This window comes from Pleurodeles waltl, chromosome 3_1, assembly GCF_031143425.1.
Source record: "Pleurodeles waltl isolate 20211129_DDA chromosome 3_1, aPleWal1.hap1.20221129, whole genome shotgun sequence".
NCBI classification, from domain to species: Eukaryota; Metazoa; Chordata; class Amphibia; order Caudata; family Salamandridae; genus Pleurodeles; species Pleurodeles waltl.
In genome coordinates, this window is record NC_090440.1 from 254539609 (window position 1) to 254559487 (window position 19879).

At 46.6% G+C, this 19879-nt stretch overlaps 1 protein-coding gene across 2 annotated transcripts in view; it reads left to right on the top strand.

Annotated features, from left to right (window-relative positions):
• The window catches only part of LOC138284003 (stimulated by retinoic acid gene 6 protein-like), a 489916-nt gene that overhangs the window by 177342 nt on the left and 292695 nt on the right, over nucleotides 1-19879 (top strand). For both annotated transcript variants that reach the window (XM_069222338.1, XM_069222339.1), the window contains exons 4-5: nucleotides 955-1094; nucleotides 17759-17879. In XM_069222338.1, coding sequence (XP_069078439.1) covers nucleotides 955-1094; nucleotides 17759-17879 — 261 coding nt within the window. The remainder of the gene's footprint in view (nucleotides 1-954; nucleotides 1095-17758; nucleotides 17880-19879) is intronic.

Sequence of the window (19879 nt, forward strand, 5' to 3'; positions counted from 1 at the left end):
CGAATAGCAAATTGCGAGTCGCAAAGCAAAATGTACAACAGTGTTAACCATAATGTTTGCGATTCCCAAGTGGGTTGCAAGGGACCTGCCTCATGCATATTTATGAGGCAGGTCACATTTAAAACCCATTTGGGAATGGTCGCACTGACATTGATGGTGGTCTGTTGGGGTCACCCGACCCCCATGTCTGTAAGTGCTGTTCAATAAAGCCGTTTTTTTTTAAATGCAGCCTGTTTTCCTTGAAGTAACACGCGATGCATTTCAAAAATAAAAATGAAAACTTTCTTTTCATTTTTTCAGCGTAGGCAGTGGTTTGTGGGACCACTGCCTACTCTGAAAAAACATTTTTGCTACCTTTCACAGAGAGAAAGGGGTCCCATGAGGATCCCTTCAGGTCTGTGAATGAGTTAACACCAATTTGAAATTGGAGTTAAATGCAATTGTTGTGCGACCACATTCACGGTCACTAAACAATCATACATCCCCCTGCGAGTCGTAATTAGGAAGGGACATCCTCGGGAAGCCCCTTCCTAATTGCGAATTGCAATCCCTATTTTGCAAGTCGGTAACTGGATACAGACTCACAAAACAGGGGTAGTACATTGTACAAGGTCATTTTGCAGTCGGAAATGTCGAATTTTGCCTTTTGTGAGCACAAAATTGCATCATGCATCTATCTCCTTGTTGTAGGACGAATCTGAGCCTAAAATACACATAAGGCACTTGGTATAAAAGGTATGGTTTCAATACTACATGAAGTTTCGAACTAATGAATTTAAGTCTCAGTTGCTGTACTGACAGATATTGATCCCTGGAAAGTCACATTCTTATTTGTATGGCGATGTGCACCACACAGCCATTCACTCATTCAGCCATTCATCCAACCACTCACACATTTTATGTCATCTTCTTGCCTATGCTTTGTCTCAGTTGATTTTGTTTATATATGTGCAGGCCTGCCAACTTTGGAAGTTCCTCTTCGAACCGATGGTCTCTCGCAGCGGCATGTGGTTCAACAGCCACCACAGTATTCTTGCTTTTTATCAAGGGATATCAGGATTACTTTCCATTTAAAACTCCAGTTTGGGCAGATGGTAAGGCAACACCAGACAGTTTTCTACCTAACGCATGATAGACTTGGTGAGAAGAAATATTTATAATGTGAATTTGGGGGCTTTGATGAAATGTTTTGCATTGATCTAAACTGTCACATCACAATATGATGAGAATGAAGAAAATGCAGTCCTTGTCAGATTTTTGTCTTAAAACAGTCAATCGAAAGCCCATAATACTTGGAAGATGATCCTCATTTGGCTGCTGATTACAATGATGTAGGCAAGATAAAAACACATTAGAACCAAACAAAGGGGGTTATTACAACTTTGGAGGAGGTGTTAATCCGTCCCAAAAGTGACGGTAAAGTGACGGATATACCATCAGCCGTATTACGAGTTCCATAGGATATAATGGACTCGTAATACGGCTGGTGGTATATCCGTCACTTTACCGTCACTTTTGGGACGGATTAACACCTCTTCCAAAGTTGTAATAACCCCCAAAGTCTCCATTCAGTGCAACAGCCTGACCAAATATCTCATTATTTGCACTACACAGGTTACAGTGCCTCTCTATCCCGATAACCAGGTCTTTATCTCCTCTGTTCGCCCACTCTGCTCCATCTCCTGCATAGCTCTAGTCCAGCACTTCAACAATTTGTCCACCAGAAATTTCAGAGGAACTCGTATCACATAAACCCCATGGACATAAATGTTTAGGAATGCAGCTGGGGGCCAAGCCAATTCTCCCCTTTTTTTTAGATATATACAAAAAGGCGACCAGATTCTTTACAATCTGGAAATCTTATCCCCTCCACACCTGTTTGGTTCTTCATTCCATATAGTGACCGTACCTTAGCCCATCATAAAGGGATCGATAATGAAGGTTGGAGGCGCCACTGCCAAGCCACTGTCAGTCATGCTGCAATGAGTATCTGAGTGAGAAACCTCTCCCCAGGTATTGTGAAAAGACAGACCGAATGTTCGCTGGTGTCACCCAGCCGGTGGTGGATCATGGGAGGGAAAAGGGGCGGGCAGCGTGGCGTATGGCGGGGGATGGGACGACAAAGAAATATTTTTTTAAACATATCTTTCTGGCTGTGCCACTCAGATCCGCTCCTCTGTCCTTCATTGCAGACACAGGCTCCCAGCCTGCCCTGTGTCCAATCCTAATGCTTCTTTCATGCTGCTGACATCATGAAAGCAACATTAGGATTGGGCGGAGCACCCAGCCAGGGCACTCCGAGCCAGAGTGAGAGTCTTTGCCTGCTGTCTCCAACCCGGCAACGCAGTGCTGGGTTGGAGAGAGCCTAGTGTGCATGTGTGTTTGGCTGGCCAAGACAGCAGGCCAAACAAACATGTGCACTGGGGAGGCGTGCTTTGCACTCCCCCTCTGTCCCTGTCATTGCCCATGGCTCCACCCCTTTTACAAGAAAACAATAATAAACAAGTTTTCCAGCTTATGCTGGAGGGCGGGGAGGATGCCCCCCCACCATAGCGGAGGAGCTGCCCCTGCACCCAGCACCAGGGTTGTGGGGTCTAGTCATAAAACCAAGCCTGTTATTACCTTTATGTGCAGTATTATAGATTTCCAAAACGATTGGACCTACACACAAAACCCCTGCATATGTGTCATCGTGCCTCTCTCTTAAATCACCAGGCGACGCTTACATGGCCGCTAAATGGACTTTGTCAAGTACCACCTCATAATAGTCTTATAACTGCTTTCCTTATACAACGAGCGCACAAAGGAAACTATAGTCCTCATCCAGATGTTTGACTGGGAGGAGTCGTCTAAGGAAATTCCCAATCCTTCCATCCAGTTGAGAGGTTCCTTATCCGAAGGTAAAGTCTTCAACAATCGGTACAAACAAGAGCGTTCCTTTCCTGGGTAAGTGTTCTCTCATAAGAGCTTCAGTGGGTGTGATATTGAACTGGGCTTGGAAGAGGCAAGGTTCTAAGGCAGCCCATTGTAAAAGCTGCATCAAATAAATAGGATAATTGTTATCAAGGGACAACCACCGTGTAAGCTCAGCAGGAAAAATATGTTTATCCTTAGAATAGAGGTCAGCTGAGGTAACCTGCTATTGCTAAACTATTTGTGAAACCCTTTGTCTGTCCAGCCAGGGAGAAAGTCAAGGTTAATCTATACTGGAGACATCAGGGAAGGGTATGATGTGATTTTGGAGATCTGTACACTCGTAGACCAATGAATCAATAGGATGCACATGGGGAGCTGCAAGTGGACTGGTAACGATGTTGCAGCAGAAGCCAAGTTTAGTCAAGAAATGCACCCCTACTCGCATCCACAATTTACCACTATTAGTATTGGTGAGGTCCAGCAAGGGACAAAGCTGGCTCACCCGAATATAGCGATCCACTTGAGGGAATCCCACCCTACCCTTTGATTTACTTCTGTAAAGTGTTTTATACAATATATTCGTGGTTTTCAACCCCACACAAAGGAAAGGTGTTTCCGTGTAATAATCTGGATAGTCTCCCTTGGTATCGAGAGGAAAGTCGTCTGAACCACATAAAGAAGCCTGGCCCCAAAAATAATTTTAATACAAGGTGTTCTGCCGAATCACGAGATTTCCAGTCTCCCCCACCTGTAGTTGTCTTTGAAAAGAGTATCAAATAAATGGGGGAGGGGGGACAATAGCTGCATTTCGATTTTCTCTGTAAACTGTAAGAGTTACAGTTATTAATTTATGTTATTATACGGCACAAATCACCCCCAAAGGTGTATCTCTGCACTGTGGATAAACATAGGCAAGTCAGTATGCTAAGTTAAAATAGAACTGTCTTAAGCAGTTTCCTTAATTTGACATAATCTATACAGGTCCGGATATGATAAAGTAACCTCTCCCAATAGGAAGGGACCTGGTAAGAGAAGGATCTGTCTACGCATCTTGCTAGTCGAATACAGGGAACCGTGAGTAAGGCTTTATCCTTAGGTCTCAAGTTCCTGATTGGATGATAATAAGTAGGTTTCTGATGTATATAGCTGGGACCATTTGCCATTAAAGATTTATGCGTAAGGAAATAGAGTTTGGAGAATGTTCTTGTCGTGACTCCCAGCCAGTTTAAGGCTCTCAGTAGAGGTGCAGATGCAGAGCCGGAAGGAAGATTACATACCAGTTGGGCTGCCGTGTTTTAAACTACTTGCAATTTGGACATCAAAGTATAATTTATTGATGCAATTGTGCATTTCCATAGGCTAATCGACTAATACCAGTGTTTGGGCTAAAGGTTTCCTGTCAGAGAGAGGAAGAAAAGGAAATGTTTTCCTCAACAGCTGCATTGTGTTGAAGCAAATAGCGCTAATAGATACAACATGTTCTTTCATGGATTAATCCATTGTAAAAACAAGATTCTTGACTACCTGCATAGGAGTAGGGCTATGACCTAACTGTGGAGGCCACCATTCAGGAGACAATCTTAACTGTAAACAATGTGTTGTCATCCATCTGCAATCACTTTCATGCCATTAGAAAAAGGGTCTTTGACATCATCCAGGTCTTTATCACAGGAAATAACAAGCTGAGTGTCATCAGCTTTTGATAGTATTTTTGGCAAGTGGGGGGCACATAGATGTTAAGCAATGTGGGGCTTAAACATGAGCCCTGCTGGACCCCCTTGTCGATCAGCATGGTGCATGACTTGAATGCACCAAGGGACATTGTTTGCATTCTGTTTTCATGACATTTTTTGAACCACTGAAGAGCTGTCTCAAAAATGCCTATCTCATGAAATCTTTGAAACAGCCTAAAGTGGGACATAGTATCAAAAGCTGCGGTTAGGTCCAGCAGCACTAGCATAGATGGAATACCAGCGTCAAGCAACAGTCTTGTGGGGTATGTGACCGCAACTAAGGCAGTCTCTGCACTATGAGAGGCTCTGAACCCCGATTGCAATGGGTCCAGGATCTTCATTTTCTTGACATAGGATGAAAGTTGTTTATTTATTAGGCCTTCTAACAGCTTGCCCAGAAGTGAAAGCAGCGAGATGGGGGAATAGTTTGCTAAATGTTTAGGGTCCACCTTGGCCTTCTTTTGTATGGGCGAGACCTGTGCTGATTTCCAGGGCTGAGGGACTGCCCTAGTGTCCACAGATAGATTAAACAATGACCTAATGGCAGGTGCAATCTGAATGGAAAGATTAGATGTTATACTTGGAGGACATGGATCGAAGGAAGCCCCAGATTTGGCTTTTGCTAAAGTCTTCTGAATCTGCTCAATTGAAAAAGATTCAAACTTTTCCAAACTACAAAAGCTGTTGTGAGGGGGGAGTTGTAGCTTGGCACATAATCAGACAGGTCAAAAGGGCTAGGGAAATTCTAATAAATTAGCTTTATCTTATCTAAAAAAAAATCTGCAAGCGAATAGCATAATTCTTGCGAGGCTGGGACTAACTGAGAGCAGGTGAGAGGTTTCACAAAATTATTGAGAGCTTTGAGATTCTTTAGATGAATTCCCAGATATGATTGATCAAATAGGTTTTTCGTGCTAAGAAGAAATAGATTTATATGCATCTTTATCACTTTGATTTTTTTGTCTAGCACCATGTTCTTTCCAACTTTATACAAGAAGATATTTTATATATCAGCTAAGTAGAGTACTATAGACCTTGAAATCTAAAATGAGTTTTAGATCCTGTTTTAAGATGCTTTCAAAATCAGAATTTAAAGACCTATGGTATTTTGCTAGAGATTGGTTGATTCCTATGTTCTAGGATGCCACTGAGAACTCAAAATCTTTGGAGAAAGAGTCAGGGAACACTAGCCACCATTGTCTTGAGGCTCTTTTATTGACTGTCTTTAGCTTTTTTGTCCCAACCATTTTAGAATCCTAGAAACGGATCATGAAGTGATCGGTCCAGGTGAGAGGTAGGGGGGAGGTCACTGATCAAAGAGTTAGAGTTTGTGAAGATCAAATCTAAAGAATGGCCTGGTGAATGGGCAGGGCCTGTAATTTTCTTGTGCATTCCCAACATCTCCAGATCCATAATGAGTTGCATGACCTCTGGGTTTGAGGAGTCTTCCACATGATAGATAAAGTTGCCCAATAAAAGAAAGTTCCACGATGACAATACATGTGGGGCAATGTATTCAGCTAAATGATGGCTAAACTCTTTTCTCAGTCCTGGGGAGGATATACACGTGCTTCTTTCCACCTATCCTCACAAGAGATCTCAATTTCAAAAATGCATAATTCCACCCAATCTTTTGTGAAACTGTCAAAAAGAGAGACTTTACTTGTGTCTGGAAAGACGATGGAAATGCCACCACCAGCTCTAGCTTCTCTGTCAAGTCTGAGTATTCGGTTGTTTCCCGGCAGTGCTAATGTAATAGAAAATAGGGCATTGGGACTCAACTGGGTTCTGTAAGAAAACAGACCACTGTTGACAAAATAAAAATGAGGTCCCAAAGTTTGGTTGTGTGTTTGGGTAAGGATCCCACATTGGGGAGGATGCTATTAAACGGAGATAGAGTCTGGGGATATGTGGGATATATGATAGCTCAAGACGTCTCCTGTGCTGTATCCCCAGCCACACAAATGGTGTTGCCAGCAGGACCTATTGTGTGTTAACTCTACGAGTATCATAAATACAAGTGAAGTTACAGGCCACAGGACATTCTAAACAGTGAGGGAAACAGCTAGCACAGTGTTTAACCTGTGTTGCAAGAGACATAAATAGGTCTCCAAAATGGCATAAGGCCAACGAAGAGTAGCAACTTTTAATGGAACAACAGACCTTTGTAATGAAAAGAGCAGGGGTCCTGGTGATGTTTGGGTGTGGACAGGGGCGGACGGGCTTGCAATCGGCACACCTTTGGCACAGTAGCAGCACTTCCGTGTTTGCATCCACTTTTATAGTGTATAACTGCTACCAACTGGGCTGCTAACCTCCAAAATGGTGGACTTGGCAAGCCTCACCTACAACCAGGAAGTGGGGTAATTTACAAAATGCCTTCTCAGCAGGCAGACTGGAAAGCTTGCAACACAATTAGAAAATCAGTCAGGAAATTGCAAACAGCGATATACTAATGTGTCTCAGACACATTTAGCTATTTCCAGTGGATTGCAAATGGGCCAGTCTCGTCAATATTCATGAGGTAGGTCTCAATTTGCGACCCATTGGCAATGCACAAAATCACAGGGATGGTGGCCTGCTGGAGTAAGCAGACCACCATGTCTATGACTGATTTTTAAATAAAGCATTTTTTGAGTGCAGTCTGTTTTCCTTAACCCCTTCTGTGCCGCGGACGTAGTGGTTACGTCCCGCGGCACAGTGCTGCTGTGCCGAGGACGTAACCACTACGTCCTCGGCACACAGCCCAGAGGGAGCGCTCTCGCTCCCTCTGTGTGCTTCCCTCCCACCCCCCAAAGTCGGGGATGGAAGGGGAAGCCCTTCCCCTTCCACCCCTGACCCCCCCCAACCCCCCCTGTGACGTCAGCGCGCGAGCGCGCGCTGATCAGTCACAGGGTCTCCCCCATCGCGCTGGAAGCAGAGCTTCCAGCGCGATTGAAAAAGAAATGCTTTTGCATTTCTTTTTCAATCCCATGGGGGAGGCCCCGAGAGGCTTCAAAGGGAAGGAAATGTATTTCCTTCCCTTTGAAGTCTCTCACAGGTTTCAAAAGCCGGATTGCTTGCAATCCGGCTTTTGAAACCCCACTAGACACCAGGGATTTTTTTTTTTCTCAATGAAATTGGCAAAAGGGAGCGACCCCTTGGGCAAGGGTCGCTCCCAGGGGGGCATTTTTTTAGGAAGGCCTTTTCTGCCCCCCCTGGGGGCAGATTGGCCTATTATTAGGCCGATCTGCCCCCAGGGGGGGCAGAAACCTCTAGGCACCAGGGACTTTTTTTTTTTTTTTTTTTTTTTGGTGATGTTTTCTTTTTTTGTAGGTGGGGAGCGACCCCTTAGGCAAGGGTCGCTCCACTGGGGGGCAAATTATATTTAGGCCATTTCTGCCCCCCTTGGGGGCAGATTGGCCTATTTTGATGAGGCCAATCTGCCCCCAAGGGGGGCAGAAACCATTAGACACCAGGGAGTTTTTTTTTGCACGCAAATTTCACGCAACGGGAGCGACCCCTTGGGCAAGGGTCGCTCCCAGGGGGGGCATTTTTTTGGGAAGGCCTTTTCTGCCCCCCCTGGGGGCAGATTGGCCTATTATTAGGCCGATCTGCCTCCAGGGGGGGCAGAAACCTCTAGGCACCAGGGAGCTTTTTTTTTTTTTTTGTGATGTTCTTTTTTTTTTAGGTGGGGAGCGATCCCTTAGGCAAGGGTCGCTCCCCTACGGGGCAATATATATTTAGGCCATTTCTGCCCCCCTTGGGGGCAGATTGGCCTATTTTGATGAGGCCAATCTGCCCCCAAGGAGGGCAGAAACCATTAGACACCAGGGAGTTTTTTTTTCCGCGAATTTTACGCAACGGGAGCGACCCCTTGGGCAAGGGTCGCTCCCAGGGGGGGCATTTTTTGGGGAAGGCCTTTTCTGCCCCCCCTGGGGGAAGATCGGCCTATCATTAGGCCGATCTGCCCCCAGAGGGGGCAGAAACCTCTAGGCACCAGGGATCATTTCTTTTTTTTCTTTTCTTTTTGTTATGTTTTCTTTTTTTTTTAGGTGGGGAGCGACCCCTTAGGCAATATTATATTAGGGCCATTGGGGGCAGATTGGCCTATTTTGATGAGGCCAATCTGCCCCCAAGGGGGGCAGAAACCATTAGATGCCAGGGAGTTTTTTTTTTTGCGTGAATTTCACGCAAGGGGAGCGACCCCTTAGGCAAGGGTCGCTCCCTGGGGGGAGGGGGGGTTATTTTAGGCCATTTCTGCCCCCCCTGGGGGGTAGATCAGCCTATTTTGATCCGGCTGATCTGCCCCCAAGGGGGGCAGAAACCACTAGGCACCAGGGATTTTTTTGTTTTTTTGTTTTACAGATGGGGAGCGACCCCTTGGACAAGGGTCGCTCCCCTGGAGGGGCAAAATGTATTTAGGTCATTTCTGTCCGCTTTGGGGGCAGATCGGCCAATTTTAGGTCAATCTGTCCCAAGGGGGCAGAAACCACTAGGCACCGGGGATTTGTTTTTTTGGCGCCAATGTCACGGAGGGGGAGCGACCCCATAGGCGAGGGTCGCTCCCGGGGGGGAATGGGGGCAAATTTATTTTAGGCCATTTCTGCCCCCCCTGGGGGCAGATCGGCCTATTATTAGGCCAATCTGCCCCCAGGGGGGGCAGAAACCTCTTGTTGCCAGGGCAAATTTTTTTTGTGTTTTTTTTATTTTATTGTTTTTTGTTTTTTTAGAGATGGGGAGCGACCCATCAGACAAGGGTCGCTCCCCTGAGGGGCAAACTGTGTTTAGACCATTGTTTTTTGGCGCCAATGTCACGCAGGGGGAGCGACCCATAGGCGAGGGTCGCTCCCGGGGGGGGGGAGGGGGGTTGGGGGGGGGGAAATTTATTTTAGACCATTTCTGCCCCCCCTGGGGGCAGATCGGCCTATTATTAGGCCGATCTGCCACGGGGGGGGGGCAGAAACCTCTAGGCGCCAGGGCAGATTTTTTTTTTGTGTTTTTTTTTTGTTGTTTGTTTGTTTTTTTAGAGATGGGGAGCGACCCATCAGACAAGGGTCGCTCCCCTGGGGGGCAAACTGTGTTTAGACCATTTCTGCCCCCCTTGGGGGCAGATTGGTCGATTTTAGGTCAATCTGTCCCAAGGGGGCAGAAACCACTAGGTACCGGGGATTTGTTTTTTTGGCGCCAATGTCACGCAGGGGGAGCGACCCCATAGGCGAGGGTCGCTACTGGTGGGGGGGTGGGGGTTGGGGATGCCCATTTATTTTAGGCCATTTCTGCCCCCCCTGGGGGCAGATCGGCCTATTATTGGGCTGATCTGCCACCGGGGGGGGGGGGCAGAAACCTCTAGGCGCCAGGGCAGATTTTTTATTTGTGTTTTTTTTTTTTGTTTGTTTGTTTTTTTAGAGATGGGGAACGACCCATCAGACAAGGGTCGCTCCCCTGGGGGGCAAACTGTGTTTAGACCATTTCTGCCCCCCTTGGGGGCAGATTGGTCGATTTTAGGTCAATCTGTCCCAAGGGGGCAGAAACCACTAGGCACCGGGGATTTGTTTTTTTGGCGCCAATGTCACGGAGGGGGAGCGACCCCATAGGCGAGGGTCGCTCCCGGGGGGGAAGGGGGGCAAATTTATTTTAGGCCATTTCTGCCCCCCCTGGGGGCAGATCGGCCTATTATTAGGCCGATCTGCCCCCAGGGGGGGCAGAAACCTCTTGTTGCCAGGGCAATTTTTTTTTGTGTTTTTTTTTTTTTTTATTGTTTTTTGTTTTTTTAGAGATGGGGAGCGACCCATCAGACAAGGGTCGCTCCCCTGGGGGGCAAACTGTGTTTAGACCATTTCTGCCCCCCTTGGGGGCAGATTGGTCGATTTTAGGTCAATCTGCCCCCAAGGGGGCAGAAACCACTAGGCACCGGGGATTTGTTTTTTGGCGCCAATGTCACGCAGGGGGAGCGACCCCATAGGCGAGGGTCGCTCCTGGTGGGGGGGTGGGGGTTGGGGATGCAAATTTATTTTAGGCCATTTCTGCCCCCTCTGGGGGCAGATCGGCCTATTATTGGGCCGATCTGCCACCGGGGGGGGGGGCAGAAACCTCTAGACGCCAGGGCAGATTTTTTTTTTTTTGTTTGTTTTTTTAGAGATGGGGAGCGACCCATCAGACAAAGGTCGCGCCCCTGGGGGGCAAACTGTGTTTAGACCATTTCTGCCCCCCTTGGGGGCAGATTGGTCGATTTTAGATCAATCTGCCCCCAAGGGGGCAGAAACCATTAGGCACCTGGGATTTGTTTTTTGGCGCCAATGTCACGCAGGGGGAGCGACCCCATAGGCGAGGGTCGCTCCTGGTGGGGGGGGTGGGGGTTGGGGATGCAAATTTATTTTAGGGCATTTCCCCCCGACCCCCCCCCCCACCCCCCAGGGCCGGCTGAGCTAGAGCCCAAAATCCACAGGTAGGCACTTTGCAAAAAACACCTCTGTTTTCTGTGAAAAAATATGTTGTGTCCACGTTGTGTTTTGGGCCATTTCCTTTCGTGGGCGCTAGGCCTACCCACACAAGTGAGGTACCATTTTTATGGAGAGACTTAGGGGAACGCTGGGTGGAAGGAAATTTGTGGCTCCTCTCAGATTCCAGAACTTTCTGTCACCGAAATGAGAGGGAAAAGTGTTTTTTGGCCAAATTTTGATGTTTGCAAAGGATTCTGGGTAACAGAACCTGGTCAGAGCCCCGCAAATCACCCCATCTTGGATTCCCCTAGGTCTCTAGTTTTCAAAAATGTGCTGGTTTGCTAGGTTTCCCCAGGTGCCGGTTGAGCTAGAGGCCAAAATCCACAAGTAGGCACTGTTTTCTATGAAAAAATGGGATGTGTCCACGTTGTGTTTTGGGCCATTTCCTGTCGCGAGCGCTAGGCGTACCCAAACAAGTGAGGTATCATTTTTATCGGGAGACGTGGGGGAACGCTGGGTGGAAGGAAATTTGTGGCTCCTCTCAGATTCCAGAACTTTCTGCCACAGAAATGTGAGGAACATGTGTTTTTTTAGCCAAATTTTGAGGTTTGCAAAGGATTCTGGGTAACAGAACCTGGTCCGAGCCACACAAGTCACCCCATCTTGGATTCCCCTAGGTCTCTAGTTTTCAGAAATGCACAGGTTTGGTAGGTTTCCCTAGGTGGCGGCTGAGCTACAGGCCAAAATCTACAGGTAGGCACTTTGCAAAAAACACCTCTTTTTTCCTTTACCAATTTGGATGTGTCCACGTTGCGCTTTGGGGCGTTTCCTGTCGCGGGCGCTAGGCCTACCCACACAAGTGAGGTATCATTTTTATCGGGAGACGTGGGGGAACGCTGGGTGGAAGGAAATTCGTGGCTCCTCTCAGATTCCAGAACTTTCTGCCACAGAAATGTGAGGAACATGTGTTTTTTTAGCCAAATTTTGAGGTTTGCAAAGGATTCTGGGTAACAGAACCTGGTCCGAGCCACACAAGTCACCCCATCTTGGATTCCCCTAGGTCTCTAGTTTTCAGAAATGCACAGGTTTGGTAGGTTTCCCTAGGTGGCGGCTGAGCTACAGGCCAAAATCTACAGGTAGGCACTTTGCAAAAAACACCTCTGTTTTCCTTCACCAATTTGGCTGTGTCCACGTTGCGCTTTGGGGCATTTCCTGTCACGGGCGCTAGGCCTACCCACACAAGTGAGGTATCATTTTTATGGGGAGATGTGGGGGAACGCTGGGTGGAAGAAAATTCGTGGCTCCTCTCAGATTCCAGAACTTTCTGCCACAGAAATGTGAGGAACATGTGTTTTTTTAGCCAAATTTTGAGGTTTGCAAAGGATTCTGGGTAACAGAACCTGGTCCGAGCCACACAAGTCACCCCATCTTGGATTCCCCTAGGTCTCTAGTTTTCAGAAATGCACAGGTTTGGTAGGTTTCCCTAGGTGGCGGCTGAGCTACAGGCCAAAATCTACAGGTAGGCACTTTGCAAAAAACACCTCTGTTTTCCTTCACCAATTTGGCTGTGTCCACGTTGCGCTTTGGGGCATTTCCTGTCACGGGCGCTAGGCCTACCCACACAAGTGAGGTATCATTTTTATCGTGAGACGTGGGGGAACGCTGGGTGGAAGAAAATTCGTGGCTCCCCTCAGATTCCAGAACTTTCTGCCACAGAAATATGAGGAACATGTGTTTTTTTAGCCAAATTTTGAGGTTTGCAAAGGATTCTGGGTAACAGAACCTGGTCCGAGCCACACAAGTCACCCCATCTTAGATTCCCCTAGGTCTCTAGTTTTCAGAAATGCACAGGTTTGGTAGGTTTCCCTTGGTGGCGGCTGAGCTACAGGCCAAAATCTACAGGTAGGCACTTTGCAAAAAACACCTCTGTTTTCCTTCACCAATTTGGATGTGTCCACGTTGCGCTTTGGGGCGTTTCCTGTCGCGGGCGCTAGGCCTACCCACACAAGTGAGGTATCATTTTTATCGGGAGACGTGGGGGAACGCTGGGTGGAAGGAAAATCGTGGCTCCTCTCAGATTCCAGAACTTTCTGCCACAGAAATGTGAGGAACATGTGTTTTTTTAGCCAAATTTTGAGGTTTGCAAAGGATTCTGGGTAACAGAACCTGGGCCGAGCCACACAAGTCACCCCATTTTGGATTCCCCTAGGTCTCTAGTTTTCAGAAATGCACAGGTTTGGTAGGTTTCCCTAGGTGGCGGCTGAGCTACAGGCTAAAATGTACAGGTAGGCACTTTGCAAAAAACACCTCTGTTTTCCTTCACCAATTTGGCTGTGTCCACGTTGCGCTTTGGGGCATTTCCTGTCACGGGCGCTAGGCCTACCCACACAAGTGAGGTATCATTTTTATCGGGAGACGTGGGGGAACGCTGGGTGGAAGGAAATTCGTGTCTCCTCTCAGATTCCAGAACTTTCTGCCACAGAAATGTGAGGAACATGTGTTTTTTTAGCCACCTTTTGAGGTTTGCAAAGGATTCTGGGTAACAGAACCTGGTCCGAGCCACACAAGTCACCCCATCTTCGATTCCCCTAGGTCTCTAGTTTTCAGAAATGCACAGGTTTGGTAGGTTTCCCTAGGTGGCGGCTGAGCTACAGGCCAAAATCTACAGGTAGGCACTTTGCAAAAAACACCTCTGTTTTCCTTCACCAATTTGGCTCTGTCCACGTTGCGCTTTGGGGCGTTTCCTGTCACGGGCGCTAGGCCTACCCACACAAGTGAGGTATCATTTTTATCGGGAGACGTGGGGGAACGCTGGGTGGAAGGAAATTCGTGGCTCCTCTCAGATTCCAGAACTTTCTGCCACAGAAATGTGAGGAACATGTGTTTTTTTAGCCAAATTTTGAGGTTTGCAAAGGATTCTGGGTAACAGAACCTGGTCCGAGCCACACAAGTCACCCCATCTTGGATTCCCCTAGGTCTCTAGTTTTCAGAAATGCACAGGTTTGGTAGGTTTCCCTAGTTGGCGGCTGAGCTACAGGCCAAAATCTACAGGTAGGCACTTTGCAAAAAACACCTCTGTTTTCCTTCACAAATTTGGATGTGTCCACGTTGCGCTTTGGGGCGTTTCCTGTCGCGGGCGCTAGGTCTACCCACACAAGTGAGGTATCATTTTTATCGGGAGACGTGGGGGAACGCTGGGTGGAAGGAAATTCGTGGCTCCTCTCAGATTCCGGAACTTTGTGCCACAGAAATGTGAGGAACATGTGTTTTTTTAGCCAAATTTTGAGGTTTGCAAAGGATTCTGGGTAACAGAACCTGGTCCGAGCCACACAAGTCACCCCATCTTGGATTCCCCTAGGTCTCTAGTTTTCAGAAATGCACAGGTTTGGTAGGTTTCCCTAGGTGGCGGCTGAGCTACAGGCCAAAATCTACAGGTAGGCACTTTGCAAAAAACACCTCTGTTTTCCATCACCAATTTGGCTGTGTCCACGTTGCGCTTTGGGGCATTTCCTGTCACGGACGCTAGGCCTACCCACACAAGTGAGGTATCATTTTTATCGGGAGACGTGGGGGAACGCTGGGTGGAAGAAAATTCGTGGCTCCTCTCAGATTCCAGAACTTTCTGCCACAGAAATGTGAGGAACATGTGTTTTTTAGCCAAATTTTGAGGTTTGCAAAGGATTCTGGGTAACAGAACCTGGTCCGAGCCACACAAGTCACCCCATCTTGGATTCCCCTAGGTCTCTAGTTTTCAGAAATGCACAGGTTTGGTAGGTTTCCCTAGGTGGCGGCTGAGCTACAGGCCAAAATCTACAGGTAGGCACTTTGCAAAAAACACATCTGTTTTCCTTCACAAATTTGGATGTGTCCACGTTGCGCTTTGGGGCGTTTCCTGTCACGGGCGCTAGGCCTACCCACACATGTGAGGTATCATTTTTATCGTGAGACGTGGGGGAACGCTGGGTGGAAGGAAATTCATGGCTCCTCTCAGATTCCAGAACGTTCTGCCACAGAAATGTGAGGAACATGAGTTTTTTTAGCCAAATTTTGAGGTTTGCAAAGGATTCTGGGTAACAGAACCTGGTCCGAGCCACACAAGTCACCCCATCTTGGATTCCCCTAGGTCTCTAGTTTTCAGAAATGCACAGGTTTGGTAGGTTTCCCTAGGTGGCGGCTGAGCTACAGGCCAAAATCTACAGGTAGGCACTTTGCAAAAAACATCTCTGTTTTCCTTCAAAGATTTGGCTGTGTGCACGTTGCGCTTTGGGGCGTTTCCTGTCGCGGGCGCTAGGCCTACCCACACAAGTGAGGTATCATTTTTATCGGGAGACGTGGGGGAACGCTGGGTGGAAGGAAATTTGTGGCTCCTCTCAGATTCCAGAACTTTCTGACACAGAAATGTGAGGAACATGTGTTTTTTTAGCCACATTTTGAGGTTTGCAAAGGATTCTGGGTAACAGAACCTGGTCCGAGCCACACAAGTCACCCCATCGTGGATTCCCCTAGGTCTCTAGTTTTCAGAAATGCACAGGTTTGGTAGGTTTCCCTAGGTGGCGGCTGAGCTAGAGGCCAAAATCTACAGGTAGTCACTTTGCTAAAAACAGCTCTGTTTTCTGTGATGTGTACACGTTGTGTTTTGGGGCATATCCTGTCGCGGGCGCTAGGCCTACCCACACAAGTGAGGTATCATTTTTATCGGGAGACTTGGGGGAACATAGAATAGCAAAACAAGTGTTATTGCCCCTTGTCTTTCTCTACATTTTTCCCTTCCAAATGTAAGACAGTGTGTAAAAAAGACGTCTATTTGAGAAATGCCCTGTAATTCACATGCTAGTATGGGCACCCCGGAATTCAGAGATGTGCAAATAACCACTGCTTCTCAACACCTTATCTTGTGCCCATTTTGGAAATACAAAGGTTTTCTTGATAGCTATTTTTTACTCTTTGTATTTCAGCAAATGAATTGCTGTATACCCGGCATAGAATGAAAACCCACTGCAGGGTGCAGGTCATTTATTGGCTCTGGGTACCTAGAGTTCTTGATGAACCTACAAGCCCTATATGTCCCCGCAACCAGAAGTGTCCAGCAGACGTAACAGTATATTGCTTTCAAAAATCTGACATTGCAGGTAAAAGTTACAGAGTAAAACATAGAGAAAAAGTGATGTTTTTTTCACCTCAATTTCAATATTTTTCTTTTTCAGTTGTTATTTTCTGTAGGAAACCCTTGTAGGATCTACACAAATTACCCCTTGCTGAATTCAGAATTTTGTCTACTTTTCAGAAATGTTGTGGTTTCTGGGATCCAGCGTTGGTTTCATGCCCATTTCTGTCACTGACTGGAAGGAGGCTGAAAGCACAAAAAATCGTAAAAATGGGGTATGTCCCAGTAAAATGCCAAAATTGTGTTGAAAAATTGGGTTTTCTGATTCAAATCTGCCTGTTCCTGAAAGCTGGGAAGCTGGTGATTTTAGCACCGCAAACCCTTTGTTGATGCCCTTTTCAGGGGAAAAACCACAAGCCTTCTTCTGCAGCCCATTTTTCCCATTTTTTTAAAAAAAACGAAATTTTCACTGTTTTTTGGCTAATTTCTTGGCCTCCTTCTGGGGAACCCACAAAGTCTGGGTACCTCTAGAATCCCTATGATGTTGGAAAAAAAGGACGCAAATTTGGCGTGGGTAGCTTATGTGAACAAAAAGTTATGAGGGCCTAAGCACGAACTGCTCCAAATAGCCAAAAAAAGGCTCGGCACAGGAGGGGGAAAAGGCCTGGCAGCGAAGGGGTTAAAGGAAAATAGGATGCATTCAAAAAGTAAAATGAAACGTTTTCTTGTAATTTTTTAGAGCAGGCATTGGCTCTGGGACCACTGCCTGCTCTTAAAAAATGTTTGCACCCACATTCACAACGTGGATAGGGTCCCTGTGGGACTCCTTCCCATTTGCAAATGGGGAATGTGTTGTAACTGTATTTCTGTGCGAGTACAACCCACTGCTATTCACTATTAGGAGGGATGTCCTTAACACGTCCCTTCCTACTACCAAATCGTAAACCTATTTTGCAATTCGGTAATGGAAATCGCAAAATAGGGTTTGTACATCCCACAATGGTATTTAGGGGTTGCAAACGGTACGATTCTGTGAATCGGGCCATTTGCCACCGCTAAAAACCTTTGTACATGTGGCCCTAAGGCCTTAAAATATTCTTAGTTGCAGAGAATGTCATGTGGCAGCAGAAACCGGAAAATTGAGATGACACACCGGACTATTAGAACCCGTTCAATGATCAGGACTGAAATGGTTACATGTAATAATGTAGAAAGGCTAAGAAATGTACACTCAACAATTGGGGGAACCTCTACGCGAGATAGGTGGCCATGCAAAGCATGTGGATATCTTGGTTAGCTTATGCTGTTGAATATGCGTATTTATTAGAAAATCAGGGACTGCGTGAGTAACAACTTCACCATATACACTAAAAGCTTTCTGTCACTACTTGATTTGAGCCTTTTATAAGCCTGTAATACGTTTCAGAGCTAGTCTAGTGTTTTTTTTTACAAAGATGGTAAATGTTGCAAGATGCAGCCCTGTGTAAATAGGCAACCTTGTAAGGGTTTATGCGATGTGTGTGCAGCAGAATTAATAATTAGAGGCTTTGTACTCGAATACGTTTCTTCTTATTCTTCTGCAGTTTTCATCTACCTACTTTGTGCCCTCGAGGCGGGAATCGACTATTACCCCTTCTTTGCCTGCCTGTCAACACGCCACAAGCTCATTGGCTCCGTGCTCGGTTTCTGCTACGCCCTCAGCTGGTGAATATGAATTTGTTTTTCATTTAATCAAGAGAAAGTCATAAACTTGAATTTAAAAATCGGATTGCAGACATCCGGATTTGGTAGACGAAAGATACAAACCACATGCCTAAAATGTGTGGCACTCTGTAAGCAGAATGATTGTTGTGTGAGGACCTAAAAGAATGCCACGATTGGACATGTGAGTATTTGCTTAGAGTCACATTATTTCCTCACCCCAATCATCTTTAGAGTCGATATTGGTCTGAAGTAAGCCCTCCTCCTTAAGCACCCCATCTGCTGCCTTTTCTCATTTAGCCCATTTGAATCTACTTCCTCTTCCTTCTGGAGGTGCTACAACGGGCCGCCTACACAGGAGTTTGAGTTGTTATCACAGCACTCGTCCCCTGGTGTAATGATTAAGCCCCCGAAGCATGTTATGTTTCTCAGCAAATTATTATTTGCTTTACAAACTTAATGTTCCTGATAAAGGTCCTGACTCAAAATTGATTAGTTCAAATGTACAGGCGGCACGTTTAACTCTTGAATGGTTGGCAGCTGAGCTTTATCAAGGCGTAATAACATTCATCATTTCATACTGAAGGGGACAGCAAGAAATTCAGGTTAATACAAACTAAAAGTAACTTGCACCGTTCGCAATAAATATGAACTTGAAATCCCCACTTACTGACCATCGCAGCGGGTACAGCCGTACAGACCTTTGAACATTTAACCTAAACTATTGGCCATGATGTAAGGGCCCGATTAAGTGTTGGCGCTAAAACAAAATCGTCCAATTTCTGTAGGAAGTAGTTAATCTGGAGGGCAGTCTATGGTAGAATTGTATCTGTCATAAGGTTAGCATAATAATTTCAGCTCGTCCTCCCAAAATCTAAAGATTTGCAATTTTATGGCGCATGGTGCCAGGAAGTCCTTACTGTCTGTCTAGTGCTTTCAGTCTTGTACCTTTCAGAGGGGCTACGGTCACAGACCAAACACCGCTTATGGGCTTAGGTTTAATTCTGCTTTCAGTGTTTTCAGATAACACTGCTCACTAGGGACAGCAACCGCCTTTTATGATGCCATCGTCCCTGCCAGACTGAACACTTCTGCTCAGTTGTGTTTGTGAAAGAGCATACTAGCTTTGTTTTGTGCATATATGTGTGCTCACTACACCTGTCACTGTTCCACTTACTGTGTCTGGTAGGGCACTCCTAGATTTATGCAGTTCCCATGGAGGGCGTTTAGGGGTCCCTAGAAGCACAGTTGCTACACAGTCGTAGTGTTGGCAGCTGCCGGCGCTGCTTATAAAATAAATACCGCAGACACACGTGGTTGTTTGCTAGCGGTTCGGGCCTGTGAGCTTAACACTTTGGCACGCTACCATGCTTTCTCGTGCGGGTCGCTGCCTCTTTGTTGCCACGCCCATGACCCCTCCAATCTTTATCACCCTGGTCACCTGACCACGGTTAAACCAAACCATACAGAATTAGGGGGGGGGGGAATCATAGAGGTGCAGAGGAGTGCCACACCCCTCCAGTACCATCCATACGTGGTGCCCAGTGTCCAGTTACATCACTGGTGCAACACTACATTCCTCCTAAAAATGAAATGAAAACAATGATACAGATACAGATCAAAAATTGTCATACATCCATAACATGGTCACAGAGCCTCACAGAGGGGGCAGGATTACTGTGCAAATTATATCTAGTGCTGTCAGCACGCCCGGCACTTGCAGAGGGGTTCAAGTCATTGGAAGACACCTTCCCGGACGTGGAGACTGGTGGGACACCATCCTGGGCATCTGGACAGCGAACTTCATTGTCCTCACTGTTGTCAACTGAAGACTGGTTGTCACTGGATGTGTGGACTCCCGAATCCAACTGAGGCCCTTCCGAACAGTGGAACTTTTTGAACACAGACACATTCCGGGTCACCACTTCAGCACCTCGTCGAGCAACTACCAACAACCCATGTCGCCGAACAATTTACCCATGGAGAGGGATCGAACGGCATAC